General features: G+C 42.8%; 1 protein-coding gene across 1 annotated transcript in view; it reads left to right on the plus strand.

The window, feature by feature from the left end:
- Window positions 1-4,648, plus strand: part of LOC135509957 (NACHT and WD repeat domain-containing protein 2-like) — an 87,496-nt gene extending 82,848 nt beyond the window's left edge. The window contains exon 8 of the mRNA XM_064930778.1: window positions 650-4,648. Coding sequence (XP_064786850.1) covers window positions 650-4,549 — 3,900 coding nt within the window. The 3' untranslated portion in view covers window positions 4,550-4,648. The remainder of the gene's footprint in view (window positions 1-649) is intronic.
- The last annotated feature ends 16,072 nt before the right edge of the window (window positions 4,649-20,720 follow it).

Below are 20,720 nucleotides of genomic sequence, written 5' to 3' on the forward strand. Positions count from 1 at the left end.
TTCCAAAAACATCCAGTGATTTTGCATAGCCACATCTATTCAACAGAAATACTCATCAATAATGTAGACTGAGGAGCAGACCGTTTACTCTGGGCACCTTTACTCAATACTGTCCCTGCAGCCAAAAGAATATTGTCGAGAAGGAACCTGCAAGAAAACATTTTGTTGGACAGTGTGTACACCGTACATACGGCTAATGAAACTTGAAACTCCAACCATGGCATCATATCACGCCCCTTGCCTTCCAAATAGTAATTACAGCTCCATCCTCTTTACTAGAGCTTTATGTTACCTGCTGATTGTTTATTGTCTCCTGAGTCAGGCAGGGTTATATGGGTTGCATACAGGATAATTATTTATTTTAAAGTGTAATGTGTGGGAAATGATTGCAAAAAGCTTATAAAAAATGACAAAACTAGTTACTCCTTTCACAGAAGTCCTTTCTCAAGTTAGATAACCCTTTCCTCAAAATTGAGAGCACTTTGAGATGTTTTGAGACTTTGAAAACGTTTTTTATAAATGCAATCCATTATTGACAACATGGTCTGGTCTGTTCTCTCTGTGTGTTGTGTCACAGAGCTCTTTCATGAAAGACATCTAACCTTGAGAATGTTGCAAAATCTATGTTCTCTCTCTTTGTTGTTTCCAGGCCTACACATGGCTCCAGACAGAGATGGGTCCTGAGACAGACCCGGTTGTCATTGTTCGCTTTGTGGGCTCCTCCAAGTTCGCCACAAACCTGCGCACTCTCCTCCAGAGCATCTGCGAGCAGATAGCCATCAACTACCGTTGCCTGATCCACTTCTTGCCCAACAAGATCCAGGAGATGAGGGAGCTGCTAGTTAACCTGCTGGGGGAGCCCTCTTTCCATCGGCCCCTGGTCATCATCTTGGATGCCCTGGAACAGCTCTCGGAAGCCGACGAGGCCCGCAAGCTGTGGTGGCTCCCCGCCCACCTGCCTCGCACTGTCCGCATCGTGGTCTCCACTTTACCCAACAAACACGGAATCCTCCAGAAGCTCCGCTGTTTGATTCATGATGAAGGGCGCTACGTAGAGCTGGTGCAGAGGGACCGTAAGGCCTGTAGTCAGATACTGAAGCAGCAGCTGCTGGGGTTGAAGAGAAAGGTGACTTCGGGACAGCAGATCTACGTCAATGAAGCGCTGGCCAAGTGTACGCTTCCCATGTTTGTCAACCTCATTTACCAGGAGGTGGTGCATTGGCGCTCGCACAAGGATGTGGATGACAAGTCACTGTGCTCCACCGTGCACGAGAGCATCGAGCAGCTCTTCTACTCTGTGGAGAACAAGCTGGGGCAGCGGTTCGTATTCAGGTCACTGGGATACATCACCATGGCCAATGTGGGGTTAACGGAGGTAGAGCTGGAAGATATTCTGTCATTGGATAACAGTGTGTTGGGAGATATCATGGTGAGTTCAAATCTAAAAAACCCACTGAGGATCTCTTATGACCTGGTGGCGAGGCTGAAAGAGGAACTGGAGGGGTACCTGCTGGAAAGGCAGGTGCATAATGTTACCCTGATGATGTGGGCCAACAGACACCTGCAACTCATCGCCCAGAAGTTGTATCTTAGCAACGAGGAGGATGTGCACCAGATGCACAGCCTCCTAGCCGAATACTTCCTGGGGGCATGGTCGGGAGGCAGGAAAAAGATCTTCCACTGTGACAACAACCACTTTGCCTCGCTTAACATCTCCCAACACAAGAATCCACACTCCCAGCAGCCGTCCCACAAAGAAGCATCCGCCGAGAAGTACTCCTATGACAGGCAGACCCCCGAGCAGCCCTGGGTGTTCCAGTGCAATCTTCTGGAGCCTGATATCTTCTTTGTCAACCACAGGAAGATGACGGAGCTCCTCTACCATCTAACTCGGAGCGGCCGCATGGACGACCTCATGTACGGAGTTATCATGAACTTCAGCTGGCTTTATACCATGATCAAGATAGGGCAGTTTGAGAAGGCATTGACCGACATAGATGTAGCCTACAACTACTCCCAGGAGAAAGAACTCAAGTTTTTGGCCACCACGCTGCGCAGCATCAAGATCAAAGTGATGAAGAACCCGGCATCCCTGTCCGCAGAGCTGCAGCAGAGGCTCCTCCCTGTGGTCACCTCTTTACCCAAGCTCCAACACCTCCTCCTGGAATGCGACAAGGACGGCCCCAAATACTGCTCCATTGTGCCCCTCCACTCCTCCATGGATGTCACCTACAGCCCTGAAAGGCTGCCGCTGTGCTCCAGCTACATGCAGATCGTGGAGATCCTGCCCACCCTAGCCCCCAACATTGTACTTGTGGCCCTGGAGGATGGGTCTGTGAGCACATGGGATGTGGAGAGCAGGCAGCTCCTCCGGCAGATAGACACGGCCCATTCGGTTGTCCTGGGAATCAGGCTAACCAGCGACGAGAAGTACCTGGTTGTGGCAACCACCAAGAACACGCTACTCATATATGACAACCATAAGTCTTGCTTGCTGTCCGAAGTGGACATCAAGAACTCCAAGCACTGTGGTATCACAGGAGGGGTGGCCTTCATCAATGGGTTCACCCTGTCCAGCCATCATGCCTTGGCCTGGCTAGAGGCCAGTAAAGATGTCAATGTCATTGATCTGCTCTACGGTTGGCCCCTCTACCTGTTCCACTGCTGGTATGAGGTCACCTGCGTCCAATGCTCCCCGGATGGAATGTATGCCTTCTGTGGTCAGTACCTTAACACCACGTCCATCTTCCACCTAGGGACTGGGAACAAGCTAGCTACGGTCACGTCAGAGTTCTCCGGGGGATTTGTCAAGTCCATCTTGGTCCTGGACACCATTCACCAGATGGTGATGATCGATAATGAGGGGAGCCTGTCGGTCTGGAACACCAAAGAGATCACCAACCCCAGACTGATGGAAGATTATGACTGCCGGGGGGATGAGAACGAGGTCGTAGGCATTGAGCTGTCAGAAGACCAGCGCTCCATCCTCATCTGCAAAGACAAGAGCATTGAGGTCCTGGACACCAAGTTGTGGAAGATGGCGGAGAAGTTCAAGGCCAAGCATGCTGAGCGATTCGTGGCTGCAGTCCTCTCAAAAAATGGCCAAAGTATTGTGGCCTCCATGGAGAACACGTCATCCATATTTGTGTGGAGGAGAGACAGTGGGCAGTGCATGGCCAGCCTGATTGAGATCTCTGGGGCCATCGTCAAACTCATCAAGTCCATCCACCACAACCTGCTTCTGTCTGTGGCCAGCAGTGGAGTGCTATCAGTCTGGGACATTGACATCATTACAGCCATGTCCAACATTGACAAAACAGGCAAGAAGATCCAGAGCTTACAGCTTTCTGGCAGGGAGGACTTTGTGTTCACCATGGATGGCTCTGAAGCCATCCACAAGTGGAACTTCAGCACAGGCTTCATAGAGACTGTCTTCAAGCATGAGGGCTTGGTGGAAAACTGTGTCCTGACATCCTCTGGGGATCTCATGGTGACGTCGGATGACAAGTGCAGCCAGTACATCTGGCACACGGCCACTGGCGAAAACATCTTTCGCATCAACGGACAGAAGATATCTCAGCTCCTGATGACCCACAATGACCAGTTTGTGGTTTCCCTCTGCGAACAGAACTGCTCCCGAGTCTGGAGGCTGGCCACTGGACACAAGGTGTGCAACATCCTGGTGCCCCTACAGAATGCACTGATCACCACCGCAAACACCTTCCTAGTGGGGATCACAAAAAACAAGCTGCTCGCTGTTAGCCTCTGGTCAGGCAGTATTTCCAAGAAGTTTGTCTGTGACGATGGCATTAGCATTATCAACTTCAAACTCATCCCTGACTGCCCAGACTTTGTTGTCTTCATCACATCTACAGAGACTGTGTTTATATGGAGTGTGGCAGATGAGTCTGTCTGCAGACGGGTCCAGCTGCCTACTAACTTCCTAAAAAATCTGGAGGAGTTCCAAATTTCACCAAATGGGAAACTGGGCATCATCTCCAAAGGTGACGAGAACATTAACGTGTTGGATCTTCATAGCGGGAAGCTGAGACTTGTCCACGCCGCCGGTATCATCTGGCGGCAGAAGCTGTCGAGGGACGGGCGCTATCTGGTCTATGTCTGCTTCCGGAACAGTGATGAGGATGACGAGGTGGGCGTGGTGTCCAACCTAATCGTGATGCGTCTGGCAGATGGAAAGAGCATCGGGACATGCTCCCTCTACAAGACGCCCACCTTCCTCTGCCTGTCCCAGCGAGCGCTCAACATCATCATTGGCTTCGAGGATGGCAGCATTGGCACCTATACGGTGGTGGACAGGGTGGACGCCGCGCTCAAGATCAAGATTGCCACATCCAACAGTCGGCAGATCGTCAACAATGCCTCACAAAAGATAAGGCCCAAGTGTGGCAACCACGCCTTCAAGACCATTGCAGACTGCTTGTGGAGGGAGTCCACCGAGGTCTTCTCACGGGATAGCCCCATCAACGTGTCTGACTCTGGGGAGGCTGAGACCACCATCCCCACCAAAAAGAGCGAACTTTTGCAGTGAAAGTGGGAGAGTGGAGCAATGGGCGATGATGCTAGTTAGGTGAGATTGAGGTGGATGTATGAGGTTTCTCGGGGGGATGCAGTTTACTCTTGTTTACAGCCACCTGAATTAGCTGCAGATGTCAGTCTTCTGGGTACGAACTGACTGCTACTATAATGCTGCACTCAAGTCATGTATGACAACCTTTATGGTATCGTTTTAGTTCTTCACGTGATGAAGTTGTTTTTTATGGTTTGAAAACTATAATAAATATATAGAAAATATATATTTAATATATTTAATCTATTGTTTTGCCATTGTGTCCTTTTGCATTTGAAGAACAAAGTTGATATTTACATTTCTCTGTTTTACATATCCAAAGCCATTTCAGTGAGCTTGAATACTCTTCCTTATACATGCTTTTCTTAAGAAATATTTATGTTTGTTTTATTTACATCTACTGTTACTGTAGAAAAAAATAAGAACTATTAATCTCTTTTGGCTGCTGCAATTTATGCAACTCCTTTAAAAAAAGTATGTTTTTCTTAATGCAATCAAAGTGAGTACCTGGATTTTAAAATGTACTTCATTTTCATGCAGAATACTGAGAATTACGAAGACGCAGGGAATTTGTAAACACAGTATATGCAGAGATACATATACTAGCATACATAATACATTTTATTGATTGAAATGATCAAAGAAGAACAATTATTGAGAGTTAAGGTACTTTAGTGGCAGTGTTTAATTTGAGGAGGAGATTTATAAACAGGTATAAACATCTATTAACAGCTGGTCTAAGTCTTCTGGTTCAAGAATGATTTGTTTTTAAGCGGACACCGCTATTGAGCATAATGTTGCATCTTGCTATATGCATCCATGCCTTACAAAGTCTTCTATTTTACAGCTTTTACACACAGAGAGAGAGAGAGAGAGAGAGAGAGAGAGAGAGAGAGAGAGAGAGAGAGAGAGAGAGAGAGATTGAGAGAGATCAGTCAAGGGTGGCTCATCAGCACCCTAACGTTTTTGTTTTCCATAAAACCTTTTAAGGGCTATTCTGTATGTTAACTTTTTTTCAGCAGTTAAGACGCTGGCCCAGAGGTCAATTAAAGTAGCAGTATTAAGTATTTTAAGCAGTATTAAGCTTTAACATATTTCATTGCTCTCAAAGCAAACATTCTATTTGCCAAAGTTCCGATACTAGTTTGATGTTTTGTTCTGTTGATAATGGTCCATTTTGTAAGGCTTGTATAACTTACATCATGACCGAATTGTTTGAGTGCTTTACTGTGATTATGTTGAAGAATTATAGAGAAAATGTATTATCTTTGCTAATGAAGACGTTTAAGTCCACTTATAATATATTGCCAGTTTAAGAGTATATTTGAATGTGTCCATATGGAAGCCAGTATATGCTATTATTGTATGTCATGTAACTTGAATTACTTTTAAAAACGTACATGTTGGCGACACAATTGACATACTGATAATGGATGTTTCTACGGTATTCTTTGTATGGTCAGGACTGACTTACCTGTTTAGAGATATTTATATTTTCATAAATGTTCTACTTGCATTTTGTTACAGAGTTGTTTAACTGGAGTTATCCTAACAGAAAAATATAAACTTATATCTGAAGCAATATGAAATAGTGTGTATGCGTTGTTTGTATGGAACATTTTAATGTAATAAAATTGTTAACTCTTCACCTCCAGACCTTCGTCATGCTTCTCATTGCATCAGTCTGAGGTTGTTACTGATCGTCTAGACCGGTGGGCCTCAAACTGTGGTGCGCCCCCCCCCCAATCAAAAACAATGTATTTTTAAGGAACTCAGTCTGGCTTTCAACTTACTCTTGAAGGTTATAATAGTAGAATGCACAAGGTGCAATTTCGAAATTGGGTAGTGCACCATCAATTTTCATCTTGTCATGTCAGTCACCTTAGAGAGCTATTTATAACTTGTCAGAAACGTCTAGCTCAACGCCACTTGATGTTCCCCAATGCTGGAAGGTGGGCTTGAGTGAAAAAGTTCCCGTCTAGACAACCTGAAATAGTGTGTTTTCCCTTCTGGTTAAGAATGTTTTTTCTTGCTGTTCTTGGCTCCAAACAGCCACACACAGGTGCATTATGTGTACTCATTGAACATGAACTGATACCCCCTTCTCTCTCTTTCTCTCATTTGGATAAACATTACACACACACACAAACAGAGATGTAACATTAGTTGATGGGTAAAGTAATTGCCCTGCCCATTCTGCGCTCAGCTCCAGACAAGTGTGCTGTTGGACAGCGTCATTATCATTAGGTTATGTACAGAGCACTTGGAGTTCTCTGCCACTGCCCTGCAGCTGCAGCCACACACACACACACACACACACACACACACACACACACACACACACACACACACACACACACACACACACACACACACACACACACACACACACACACAGGTAAACACATGCAGATCATGTGATTGGACGGTTGAAGCTTTTTGCTTTGGGCTACCAACTTAATTCTCTGAGGCCGGTGTCTGATCTGCTGTGTGCCAAGTGAGCAAGTGGCCATGCCTTCCATTGTAATGACGGAGGGTGAGCTCATGTCTTATGGCGTCCACGATAAATCCCTCTGAAAACAGAATGAGCTGGCTGCAGCAAGCACATTACTCATACACCAAAGACAGCAGCAGACTCCTCCACACACAAAGTTTGTTTTTCAAACCGGGAGGGCTCGCTAGACCACAAATTTAACCTGTGTGTGTCTTTACAGTAGGCTATGCACAGTATGACATTATCTGTATTTACTCAGCCCAAAATAAACTGCCTTATTGTGTAGTCGTATTGACACTTGAGCATAGGGGCCTTCTTTTGTCATCACCCTCTTTTTCCATCTTTCATTATACAACCTGTGATCAGAAGGGTTTGAATGTGACTCACCCTCACCACCACATCTCTCTATCTCTCTTCTTATCTCTATCTCTGTCAAGTACTAAAATATTAAACCACCCAAGACTACATACAATATATTAATCATGAGGTGGGCCAAAATTTTAATCAAAGTGGTGGCAGGGTAGCCTAGTGGTTAGAGCGTTGGACTAGTAACCGGAAGGTTGCAAGTTCAAATCCCCAAGCTGACGATGTTCAAATCTGTCATTCAGCCCCTGAACAGGCAGTTAACCCACTGTTCCTAGGCCATCATTGAAAATAAGAAGTTGTTCTTAACTGACTTGCCTAGTTAAATAAAGGTAAAAAGTAAAAATATCTTCAATCCCTAGCTAGCTGCTTCTCTGTTTGTTGGGAAAAACAATCCCCTTCATCCTTCTATAGATACGGCAACTCAGAGCCACCCATATAAAAAATACTATATTATACTATGTATTTACAATTGTATTCTACAGTACACTACAGCATTCTGAATCAATTAATCAAATGTATTCACAAAGCCCTTACTGCTCTTTAAATATGTTTGATATGTTCGTCAAAAGAAAGATCAGGGTCCAGATTAGCAGAGGTCATTCACAGTTTAATTTGAGACGACTGTACATCCATCGTGTTTTCCGAATGACATCATCTGAAGGTAGCATATATAGTGAAAGAAATAGTGGCCCTAGAACGGAACCTTGAGAAACACCAAAACTTACCGCGTAGACCAATTACAGTTTCCAATCTCTCCAAAAGAACGTGGTGATCAATGGTGTCAAAAGCGGCACTAATGACTAGGAACACGAAAATAGACGCAGAGCCTTGTTCTGACACCATTAAAAGGTCATTTATCACATTCACGAGTGCGGTCTAGGTACTATGATCGGGTCTAAAACCAGACTGGAGCATTTCGTATACATTATTTGTCTTCAGGAAGGCAGTGAGTTGCTGAGGAACAGCTTTTTCCATAAAATGAGAGGAAAGGGTGCTTTATCAGGAGAGGCTTTAATACTGCTACTTTTAGTGAGTTTGGTACACATCCAGAGCCGTTTAGGGAGCCGTTTATTATGTTCAACAAGCACAGGAAGAAGCTCTTTCAGTACTTTAGTTGGAATAGGGGGGACCTTTTTGGCCATCTAAAGCACATTTCCTGCATTTCTACACAATCCAATGTGTCTATTTAGAAGCAAAGAAACCCACAGTCATCAAGCTAAGTAATCATCATTAAATATGTTTCAGTAATTGATGAGACTGAACTAGATCATATGTAATTAAATAATCAATATTAGAATATAAGAATTATATATAGCAGCTTCATATTAAGGAAGATATATAGCAGCTTCATATTAAGGACCAAAAAATACAGCTGTGCCATATAGATTGCAAAATAGTTGGGAAGAGATTTTAAGTGTACCGATTCCACGGCACATGGTTTATGAATTGACACGCAATATGACACCAGGTTCAAAACTTAGATTTTTTCAATTTAAATTATTGTACAATATTCTTGCAACCAATGGAATGTTATGTATATGGGGGAAACAACCTTCCCAGCTCTGCAGATTTGCTGCGAGGAGGCAGAGTCATTTGATTATTTATTTGGGTACTGTCCATATGTAGCTCGTTTTTGGTCACAGGTCCAGGAATGGCTGAAGATTTGCAACATTTACCCGGCGATAACGCTGCAGATAGCAATACTGGGTGATTTGAAAAATCCTAGTCAATCGATCAATAATATAATAATACGTTTATCAAAAATGTTTATCTTTAATTTACAATCTGTAGAAACTATGAGAATAGAATAGTTCAGAACTTATGTGAAGCATCACAGCACAGATGAAAAATATATGGCAAATAGAAATTCAATATGGAAGGTGTTAAAGAAGGTGTGTGAGAGCCAGAAATCTTGCTTGTTTGTAGGTGACCAAATACTTATTTTCCACCATAATTTGCAAATAAATTCATTAAAAATCCTACACTGTGATTTTCTGGATTTTTTTTCTCATTTTGTCTGTCATAGTTGAAGTGTACCTATGATGGAAATGACAGGCCTCTCTCATCTTTTTAAGTTGGAGAACTTGCACAATTGGTGGCGGACTAAATACCTTTTTGCTCCACTGTATATAATACGTATAAACTGGAAGTATAAGCCTAAGTGTTATTGTTTGTTAGTTTACTCCAACTAGGGGAGAGGTGGTAGGGTTTGCAGCAAATATATTTTATATTTTCAAAAGAAATCTATATGTAAATATATATGTGTGTATATGTATGAGTGTTTGTATGTATGTTTATGTATGTGTATATGTATTCATGTTTATATATACAGTTGAAGTCGGAAGTTTACATACACTTAGGTTGGAGTCATTAAATCTTGTTTTTCAACCACTCCACAAATGACTTGTTAACCAACTATAGTTTTGGCAACTACTACTACTACAACTTCTACTTTCTGCATGAAACAAGTCATTTTCCCAACAATTGTTTATAGACAGATTATTTCACTTGTAATTCACTGTATCACAATTGCAGTGGGTCAGAAGTTTACATACACTATGTTGACTGTGCCTTTAAACACTTTGGAAAATTCCAGAAAATGATGTCATGGCTGTAGAAGCTTCTGATAGGCATCATTGACATAATTTGAGTCAATTGGAGTTGTACCTATGGATGTCTTTCAAGGCGTATCTTCAAACTCATTGCCTGTTTGCTTGACATCATGGGAAAATCAAAAGAAATCAGCAAAGACCTCAGAAAAAAATGTAGACCTCCACAGGTCTGGTTCATCCTTGGGAACAATTTCCAAACACCTGAAGGTACCACGTCCATCTGTACAAGCAATAGTACGCAAGTAAAACACCATTGGACCACGCAGCAATCAAACCGCTCAGGAAGGAAACCTGTTCTATCTCCTAGAGATGAATGTACTTTGGGGTGAAAAGTGAAAATCAATCCCAGAACAACAGTAAATGACCTTGTGAAGATGCTGGAGGAAACAAGTACAAAAGTTACTATATTCACAGTAAAACGAGTCCTATATCGACATAACCTGAAAGGCCACTCAGCAAAGAATAAGCCACTGCTTCAACCGCAAGAAAACGCCAGAAAAAATACAGATTACGGTTTGCAATTGCACATGGGGATTTGTGGGGGTGCTTTATTGCAGGAGGGACTGGTGCACTTCACAAAATAGATGGCATCAGTAGAAATGAAAATGAAGGCTTTGTCGCAAATGAGTCTTACAAATGTACTTACAAAAGTGTACTTACAAAAATGTGGCAAAATGGCTTATGGGACAACAAAGTCAAGGTATTAGAGTGGCCATCACAAAGCCCTGACCTCAATCCCATTGAAAATGTGTGGGCAGAACTGAAAAAGCATATGCGAGCAAGGAGGCCTACAAACCTGACTCAGTTACGCCAGAGCTGTCAGGAGGAATTGGTCAAAATTCACCCAACTTGTTGTGGGAAGCTTATGGAAGGCTACCCTTCCATAAGGCTACCTTTGTAGGTTAGTTTTACTGCTAACCTACAAAGCATTACATGGGCTTGCTCCTACCTATCTCTCTGATTTGGTCCTGCCGTACATACCTACATGTACGCTACGGTCACAAGACACAGGCCTCCTAACTGTCCCTAGAATTTCTAAGTAAACAGCTGGAGGCAGGGCTTTCTCCTATAGAGCTCCATTTTTATGGAATGGTCTGCCTACTCATGTGAGAGATGCAAACTCGGTCTCAACCCTTTAAGTCTTTACTGAAGACTCATCTCTTCAGTGGGTCATATGATTGAGTGTAGTCTGGCCCAGTAGTGTGAAGGTGAACGGAAAGGCTCTGGAGCAACGAACCGCCCTTGCTGTCTCTGCCTGGCCGGTTCCCCTCTTTCCACTGGGATTCTCTGGCTCTAACCCTATTACAGGGGCGGAGTCACTGGCTTACTAGGGCTCTTTCATACCGTCCCTAGGAGGGGTGCGTCACTTGAGTGGGTTGAGTCACTGATGTGATCTTCCTGTCTGGGTTGGCGCCCCCCCCCCCTTGGGTTGTGCCGTGGCGGAGAACTTTGTGGGCTATACTCGGCCTTATCTCAGGATGGTAAGTTGGTGATTGAAGATATCCCTCTAGTGGTGTGGGGGCTGTGCTTAAGGCAAAGTGGGTGGGGTTATATCCTTCCTGTTTGGCCCTGTCCGGGGGTGTCCTCGGATGGAGCCACAGTGTCCCCTGACCCCTCCTGTCTCAGCCTCCAGTATTTATGCTGCAGTAGTTTATGTGTCGGGGGGCTAGGGTCAGTTTGTTATATCTGGAGTACTTCTCCTGTCCTATTCAGTGTCCTGTGTGAATTTAAGTGTGCTCTCTCTAATTCTCTCTTTCTCACTTTCTTTCTCTCTCTCGGAGGACCTGAGCCCTAGGACCATGCCTCAGGACTACCTGGCATGATGACTCCTTGCTGTCCCCAGTCCACCTGGCTGTGCTGCTGCTCCAGTTTCAACTGTTCTGCCTGTGATTATTATGCTGGTCATTTATGAACATTTGAACATCTTGGCCATGTTCTCTTATAATCTCCACCCGGCACAGCCAGAAGAGGACTGGCCACCCCTCATAGCCTGGTTCCTCTCTCGGTTTCTTCCTAGGTTTTGGCCTTTCTAGGGAGTTTTTCCTAGCCACTGAGCTTCTACACCTGCATTGCTTGCTGTTTGGGGTTTTAGGCTGGGTTTCTGTACAGGACTTTGAGATATCAGCTGATGTACAAAGGGGTATATAAATACATTTGATTTGAAGTTAAACAATTCAAAGACACTGCTACCAATTACCTATTGAGTGTATGTAAACTTCTGACTTCAACTGTACATACACTTACCCACATACATTTAAACTCAGTTTTTCACAATTCCTGAAATTTAATCCTAATAAAAATTCCCTGTTTTAGGTCAGTTAGGATCACCACTTTTTTTAAGAATGTGAAATGTCAGAATAATAGTAGAGAGAATGATTTATTTCAGGTTTTATTTCTTTCATCACATTCCCAGTGAGTCAGAAGGTTACATACACTCAATTAGTATTTGGTAGCATGGCCTTTAAATTGTTTAACTTCGGTCAAACATTTTGGGTAGCCTTCCACAAGCTTCCCACAATAAGTCAGGGTGAATTTTGACTATACCTTGACTTTGTTGTCCTTAAGCCATTTTGCATCAACTTTGAAAGTATGCTTGGGGTGATTGTCCATTTAGAAGACCCATTTCCGACCAAGCTTTAACAACCTGACTGATGTCTTGAGATGTTGCTTCAATATACCCACATAATTTTCCTACCTCATGATGCCATCTATTTTGTGAAGTGCATCAGTCCCTCCTGCAGAAAAACACCCCCGCAACATGATGATGCCACCCCCGTGCTTCACGGTTGGGATGGTGTTCTTTGGCTTGCAAGCCTCCCTCTTTTTCCTCCAAACATAACGATGGTCATTATGGCCAAACAGTTCTATTTTTTTTCATCAGACCAGAGGACATTTCTCCACAAAATGCGATCTTTGTCCCCATGTGCAGTTGCAAACCGTAGTATGGCTTTTTTTACGGTGGTTTTGGAGCAGTGGCTTCTTCCTTGCTGAGCGGCCTTTCAGGTTATATCGAAATAGGAATCGTTTCCCTGTGGATATAGATACTTTTGTACCTGTTTCCTCACAAGGTCCTTTGCAGTTGTTCAGGGATTGATTTGGGAAAATTACTTGTCATACACAAAGGAGATGTCCTAACTGACTTGGCAAAACTATAGTTAACAATAAATGTGTGGAGTGGAGTTGTTGAAAAACAAGTTTTAATGACTCCAACCTAAGTGTATGTAAACGTCCGACTTCAACTGTACATTAATTTCAGTACATTTCATTGAGATAATAAGGTAAGTATTATGTTGAATACAAATGTAAATAAGAGGGCAGAGCAAAATTTGAAACAAAATTATTTTCTTAATCAAATCAAGTGTATTTGTAGAGCACATTTGAAAACAACTGTCGTTGACCAGAAGTGCTGTACAGAGTGCACAAATGCCAAACAGTTGGCACACAATGAAATATACAAAACATATCAGATACAATGAGTAAGAGTACATAGAAGTCAAAACAGGGCAACGACAATGGTAGGATACAATTATGAGAAGTGCAGTAGACATAGAACTGGTGCTCTCCTGATACAAAGGGGAACAGGGGAAGCAGGTCAACAAATCCTTTACTTTGAGAAGAAATACCCTGATAAAACACAGGTAAAATAGAGACTTATCAGATTCTGGTTAATTCTGGCTGTGGCTATACTTATTTTCCCAGCCTGAATACGACTGAAGAAGTCTTGAACTCAAAATTCTACTGAAGTTTTAGTTATTAAATGTACATTTTAATCAACATAAACCTCCACATCAGACTCCTCAGTCTCTACCACAATCACCCTCTTTGCACGATCCATGAAGTCTGGCCTCCTGCTCCTGACAGAGTCCTGGTGCCACAGCATCACAGCTTTTATCGGATCATACCCCCTGATCTCTGGAGAGAACAGCTGGACCATAAGGAGATATGACAGTGTATCAGACTTTAGGTTAGACCGACAATCGGTTTTCACGTGTTTCATGGTATTAAAACGTCTTTCACATTCAGCTGTGGAGGCAGGGAAGGACAGGACCAGGTCAACCAATGCCAGCAAATCAGGGCAGAAATGCTGATGGCTCCTGATGACACAGAACCAGAACATCTTCTGCAGGGACTGGGGAGCTTGGAACATCAGCATTTTCAGGACAGTCCACTGGTCAGGGATCCTTTCAACATGGATGCCAGAGGTCTCCAGGACAGGAAGTGGTCCACCAGGGTTTCCAGGTCAGTGTCACCAAAATCTAGAATAATTGTATACATTACATTACAACAAGCATCATGTAGTTTTGATTCTCAAATTATTAAAAAAAAAAAGATAATTGAACCTGAACCTAACCTGACTGCCCTGTAATACAAAACATAAAGTAAGTTGCTGCTGCATCCCCTGACTCTGGCCAGTTGGTGAAGCTGACCATCTTGGTGGCACACAGGACCCCTACACTGGCATCCTGGAATCTCGACTAGCCTGTCAAGCATTTTGTCCTGTGAGGTGACAAGTGTCTTACTGTCACCTCTGGTCAGCAAAAGTCCCTCATATCTGTTGGCCACTGTGGCCTTCATCATGGGGCCTTCTCTGGTAATAAAAGGCTAATTTGACCATCCTTTCAGAATTTCCTTTACAACACACTCTCTCTCCCTCTCTTATTGACGTAATCCTTTCTCTTAATTCTCTTAAGGAAAGTATTTCTTATTGCAGCTTAAATAAACATACGTGGTTTTGAACTTATTAAGTACGGCCTTTGATGAGCACAAGTAGGTGTGGGCTTCTGCTATGAAAATGGTGGGCATCAGCAGATTGAATCTGAAATACATGAAGAACAAAGACATACAAATTGACAATCAAATAGACAATTAATTGCTGTTCTAAAAAAACTATATTAGATATGACACATTTGATCAGTTACCAATTGTAAACGTGTTTGTTGTAATTTACTGGAGATTACATAGTGATGATGACTTTTGGAGTACTTAGCATAGCAATCTAGAGCCACTACCTGTTCTAGGTGCTGGACAAGCCCATGGTAACCTCGCAGGATGTGGTCCAGTAGGTGTCCTACTCATCGGAGCCCGTCAATTCTGCTGGGCACCAGTGGTGTGTGCCCAAGAGCTTGGAAGCTGTTTACCAGGTTTGCCCTGCTCAGTGGACTGGTGTGGTAGAAGGTTTACAGCCCACTGAGGTCTTCTACTTTCTGAAACATCACGTTGGACTGGATGCCATCAGAAAAGGTCAGTTTAAGGTGGTGTGCCATACGGTGGATGCCGATGATGTAGGCCCTATCCCCCTTCAGCCGGCTGACCACATCATTCTTGGCTCCAGTCATCACAGCAGCTCCATCTGTTCCCAGAGCAACCAACTTGCTCCCCCACTCATCACACACTCCCTCCATGATGGCACTGATGGCATTGCTTATGTGTGCCGTGTCTGCCTTCTCCACTGACTTGATGTCAACAAACTAACTCCTCCTCTTTCAGAGAACTGTCTGTGGAGCCATCTGACATGATGGAGAGAAATTTGGTGTTTTGTTGTTTCTCTCCACCTCTGCAATATGGTGCATAAACTCTTTGGCCTGCTTCTCATTTCTATATGTTGAGCCCACAGCGATTCCCTTTTTTTCATCCAAACTGCAAAAATAAATCATCAAATTAATTCAATAATAATTAAATATACAATCATGTTATCCAATATAGCTGGCAATTTTCAGTCTTCCAGAGATTTGAGACTGGGACAAAGGTTCACCTTCCAGCAGGACAATGAGCCTAAGCATACTGCTAAAGCAACAATCGAGTGGATTAAGGGAAAACATAAATGTCTTGGAACGGCCTCGTCAAAGCCCAGACCTCAATCCAATTGAGAATATGTGGTATGATTTAAAGATTACTGTACACCAGCCGAACCTATCCTACTTGAAGGAGCTGGAGCAGTTTTGCCTTGAAGAATGGGCAAAAATCCCAGTGGCAAGATGTGCCAAGCTTATAGAGACATACCCCAAGAAACTTGCAGCTGTAATTGCTGCAAAATGTGGCTCTACAAAGTATTGACTTTGGGAGGGTTAATATTTATGCACACTCAAGTTTCCAGTTTTTCTTGTTTGTTTCACAATAAAGTGGTATTGTTCATCTTCAAAGTGATAGGCATGTTGTGTAAATCAAATAATATTAACCCCCCAAAAAATCAATTTTAATTCCAGGTTGTAAGAAAACAAAATAGGAAAAATGCCAAGGGGGTGAATACTTTCGTAAGGCACTGTAGGTAGTTTAATGTTACATTTCATTATGGAACAATTACTGAAACATGAACAGAATAACTGTAACAGAATGACATCATGAGTCCCTGATATAACTACACATAAATGCATAATTATGCATGACATTCTCTTTATGATGATGTGTCAGTGAAGCGTGGAATCAGATTGGTCGAACCAGCGTTGAACAGACCTGAGCGCGGGAGCTTCTTGTTTTAGTTTCTGTCTGTAGGCTGGGAGCAACAAAATGAGTCTTGAAAATGAGTCGGCAGGGTAGCCTAGTGGTGGCAGGGTAGCCTAGTGGTTAGAGCGTTGGACTAGTAATCGAAAGGTTGCAAGTTCAAATCCCCGAGCTGACAAGGTACAAATCTGTCGTTCTGCCTCTGAACAGGCAGTTAACCCACTGTTCCTAGGCCGTCATTGAAAAAAAGAATTTGTTCTTAACTGACTTGCCTAGTAAAATAAAGGTAAAAAATAAATAAAAATAAAACTGCAGCCGACGTGACTAAAACATTTAAATGTGTTAACCCTCGCAAGGCTGCAGGCCCAGACGGCATCCCCAGCCGCGTCCTCAGAGAGCATGCGCAGACCAGCTGGCTGGTGTGTTTACGGACATATTCAATCAATCCTTATCCCAGTCTGCTGTTCCCACATGCTTCAAGAGGGCCACCATTATCCCTGTTCCCAAGAAAGCTAAGTTAACTGAGCTAAACGACTACCGCCCCGTAGCACTCATTTCCGTCATCATGAAGTGCTTTGAGAGACAAGTCAAGGACCATATCACCTCCACCCTACCTGACACCCTAGACCCACTCCAATTTGCTTACCGCACAAAAAGGTCCACAGACGACGCAATTGTAACCACACTGCACACTGCCCTAACCCATCTGGACAAGAGGAATACCTACGTGAAAATGCTGTTCATCGACTACAGCTCAGCATTTAACACCATAGTACCCTCCAAACTCGTCACCAAGTTCGAGACCCTGGGTCTCGACCCTGCCCTGTGCAACTGTGTAATGGACTTTCTTACGGGCCACCCCCAGGTGGTAAGGGTAGGTAACAACATCTCCACACTGCTGATCCTCAACACTGGGGCCCCACAAGGGTGCATTCTGAGCCCTCTCCTGTAGGAGGTTAGGGCCCCCGGAGTGTGGTTTCAGGAAAATAACCTCATACTCAACGTCAACAAAACAAAGGAGATGATTGTGGACTTCAGGAAACAGCAGAGGGACCACCCCCTATCCACATCGATGGGACAGTAGTGGAGACGGTAGTAAGTTAAGTTCCTCGGCGTACACATCACGGACAAACTGAATTGGTCCACCCACACAGACAGCGTCGCAGCAGCGCCTCTTCAACCTCAGGAGGCTGAATAAAGCACTCACAAACTTCTACAGATGCACATTCACCGCCTGGTTCGGCAACTGCTCCGCACACAACCGTAAGGCTCTCCAGAGGGTAGTGAGGTCTGCACAACGCATTACCAGGGGCAAACTACCTGCCCTCCAGGACTCCTATACCACCCGATGTCAGGCCATAAAGATCATCAAGGACAACAACCACCCGAGGCACTGCCTGTTCACCCTGCTATCATCCAGAAGGCGATATCAGTACAGGTGCATCAAAGCAGGGACCGAGAGACTGAAAAACAGCTTCTATCTCAAGGTCATCAGACTGTTAAACAGCCACCACTAACATTGAGTGGTTGCTGCAAACACACTGACTCAACTCCAGCCACTTTAATTATGGAAATTGATGGAAATTAACATAAAAATATATCACTAGCCACTTTAAACAATGCTATACACACAGACGCTTTCAGGAAACACTGCGCATTTGGTATGTGGCTGTCTCCTCATTGAAAACATCAGAAGCTCTTCAAAGGTAAATGATTTTATTTATTTGGTTATGAAAATGCTACATGATGCTAAAATACTCTTACACAAATTAGTCAATTTCTATGGTTCAAAAGCATATTTTGAAAATCTGAGATGACAGTGTTGTTAAGAAAAGGCTAAGCTTGAGAGCAAACGCATTATTTTAATTTTATTTGCGATTTTCAGAAATGTTCACAATCCCGGATCCGGGATGGGGAGTTTCTTAATATAATGTTTACATACCCTACATTACTCATCTCATATGTATATGTATATACTGTACTCTATATAATCTACTGCATCTTTATGTAATACATGTATCACTAGCCACTTTAAACTATGCCACTTTGTTTACATACCCTACATTACTCATCTCATATGTATATACTGTACTCTATACCATCTACTCCATCTTGCTTATGCCATTCTCTACCATCACTCATTCATATATATTTTTGTACATATTCTTTATCCCTTTACACTTGTGTGTATAAGGTAGTAGTTTTGGAATTGTTAGGTTAGATTACTCGTTGGTTATTACTGCATTGTCTGAACTAGAAGCACAAGCATTTCACTACCCTCGCATTAACATTCGCTAACCATGTGTATGTGATTTGAATGGAGAGAAGAGAGCGAAAAAACCACATGAATACATATAGAAAGAAATACCTGTATCCTGCCTGTGATTGAATGGTTTTAGTTTAATGCAAAGCATTATATGATGTGATATAGAGGACACAGTGAAAGTCTATGGAGTGGCAGACAGGGCTACTTTTGAATATCCCTTCTACATTCTCTCGCCGGAACCTAATGTAGCTACGGTTAGCACCTGTAGCTATTTAATGGCATGAACGACAACAACATGAGCTTGTCATGCGGCCCTGCATAGTGAGTAAATTCAATAACTAGCAACGATAACTGTTCTCCAGTCCAAAATGTTAGATAGCTAACATTACTGGCGTTGGCTAGCTAGCTAATGTTAGCTACTGTAGCTAGCAGCTGTCCTTAAATTAATGTTAACGTTATCATTACAACTCCATCAAATTGATTTAACATAATAACATTTAAATCTAATCTATGCGATAGTTTGCTAGCTAGCTACCGCGTTAGATTAATTTGCAGCTATAGCTAAACCAACACATTACCGTTAGTTATAGGTGACCAATGGCACGGTAACTTTAGCTAGCTAGCTACAGTATAACTTTAGCTATATTTTAAAGTTAATGTTAGTCAGCATTTACAAACGTGTAGATAGTTGAATTCAGTGACAATTCGATGTAATAATAATAGATAGTTACCCAATTTGACAGCTTGTAGCTAACGTTACTGGCAACACAGGCAACCCAACTGTCAAATAAGTCTGAGCCTTGCCAGTGTGAGCTCGCTAGGTATCCATGTGACCTTAGTTTTGCGCACTAGCTTTGATCATGGCTGTACTGATAGTTTTCGGATATTCTTCTAATTACCTGTAGATAACAACCCTCAATTATTATTAACATTTCATTCATGTATTTTATTGCATTTATATGAATGGATAATTTGAAGTGGTGGCTGCATGCATGCTATACTGGGTCAGTTTATAATTCAAGCCTATTTTGTAAAATTGCTTTATTATTCCTAGTCCAGATCTCCCCATTTATTGATTACATTTCTTCCTCCATCAAATGTAGGCATATTCCCTAACCCCCTTGTGTATTATAGAGAACATAATATTTGATGTATGAATGTAGCCAACTGTTTATTGATTAGTTTGATTCATTTTAAGCAATTTGGCATCACATCATATTTTAGTAACTTTAAGATTTGCATAATAATTCAAAAATGTTCATGAGTAAAATTTTCACTTCTCCAACGTGTTTTAAAGCATTGTCATGAGACGCAATGTGGATGAATGATTCTGTGATTTAACTTCACACTCCAAACTCATCTCTTCGGATTTCTCATCTTCTACACATGGCAGTAGAACGGCCAATTGGTTTATAATTGACACCTGCACCTGTATTCATTATTTAATCATAGGCTTTATACATATTTCTGATTAAAAAAATGTTTTATTGCGAACCATGACTTGAAAATATTTTACTGTCCTTGCAGAAAGCATGCATTTCGCCCTTTCGCCGACGTTCTAAATGGAACACGATCTACTGACGAGATATCGCTGTCAGTCCGACGTCCGCGTGATGTCTGTGTGCTGTCTGGGTTCTTATTTAAAAAATGGAACTGGTTAAGTCACAGGTGACAGGGGATGGATGGCTGTGTCACTGTCATGTAAAAGGTGGTCAATTGTCTATCTGTGCATAAATGAGATTGAACAAAAAAAATGCACATTCTTTTAGCACCTAATAGGACCTAATTTAAATGTTTATGTGCAGTAGCTCACTTTTTATGTGCAATAGCGACTTCGAAGTCACATGATCGCTCATTGAAGCCATGCAAACTCTAGGCAGCCCAAGTCCAGGCCTTGCTTAGACTAACATCAAACATTCAAATATCCGTGCTTTGCCAGTGACATGGGACATAGTA

The sequence above is a fragment of the Oncorhynchus masou genome, chromosome 23, assembly GCF_036934945.1.
Source record: "Oncorhynchus masou masou isolate Uvic2021 chromosome 23, UVic_Omas_1.1, whole genome shotgun sequence".
Lineage (NCBI taxonomy): Eukaryota > Metazoa > Chordata > Actinopteri > Salmoniformes > Salmonidae > Oncorhynchus > Oncorhynchus masou.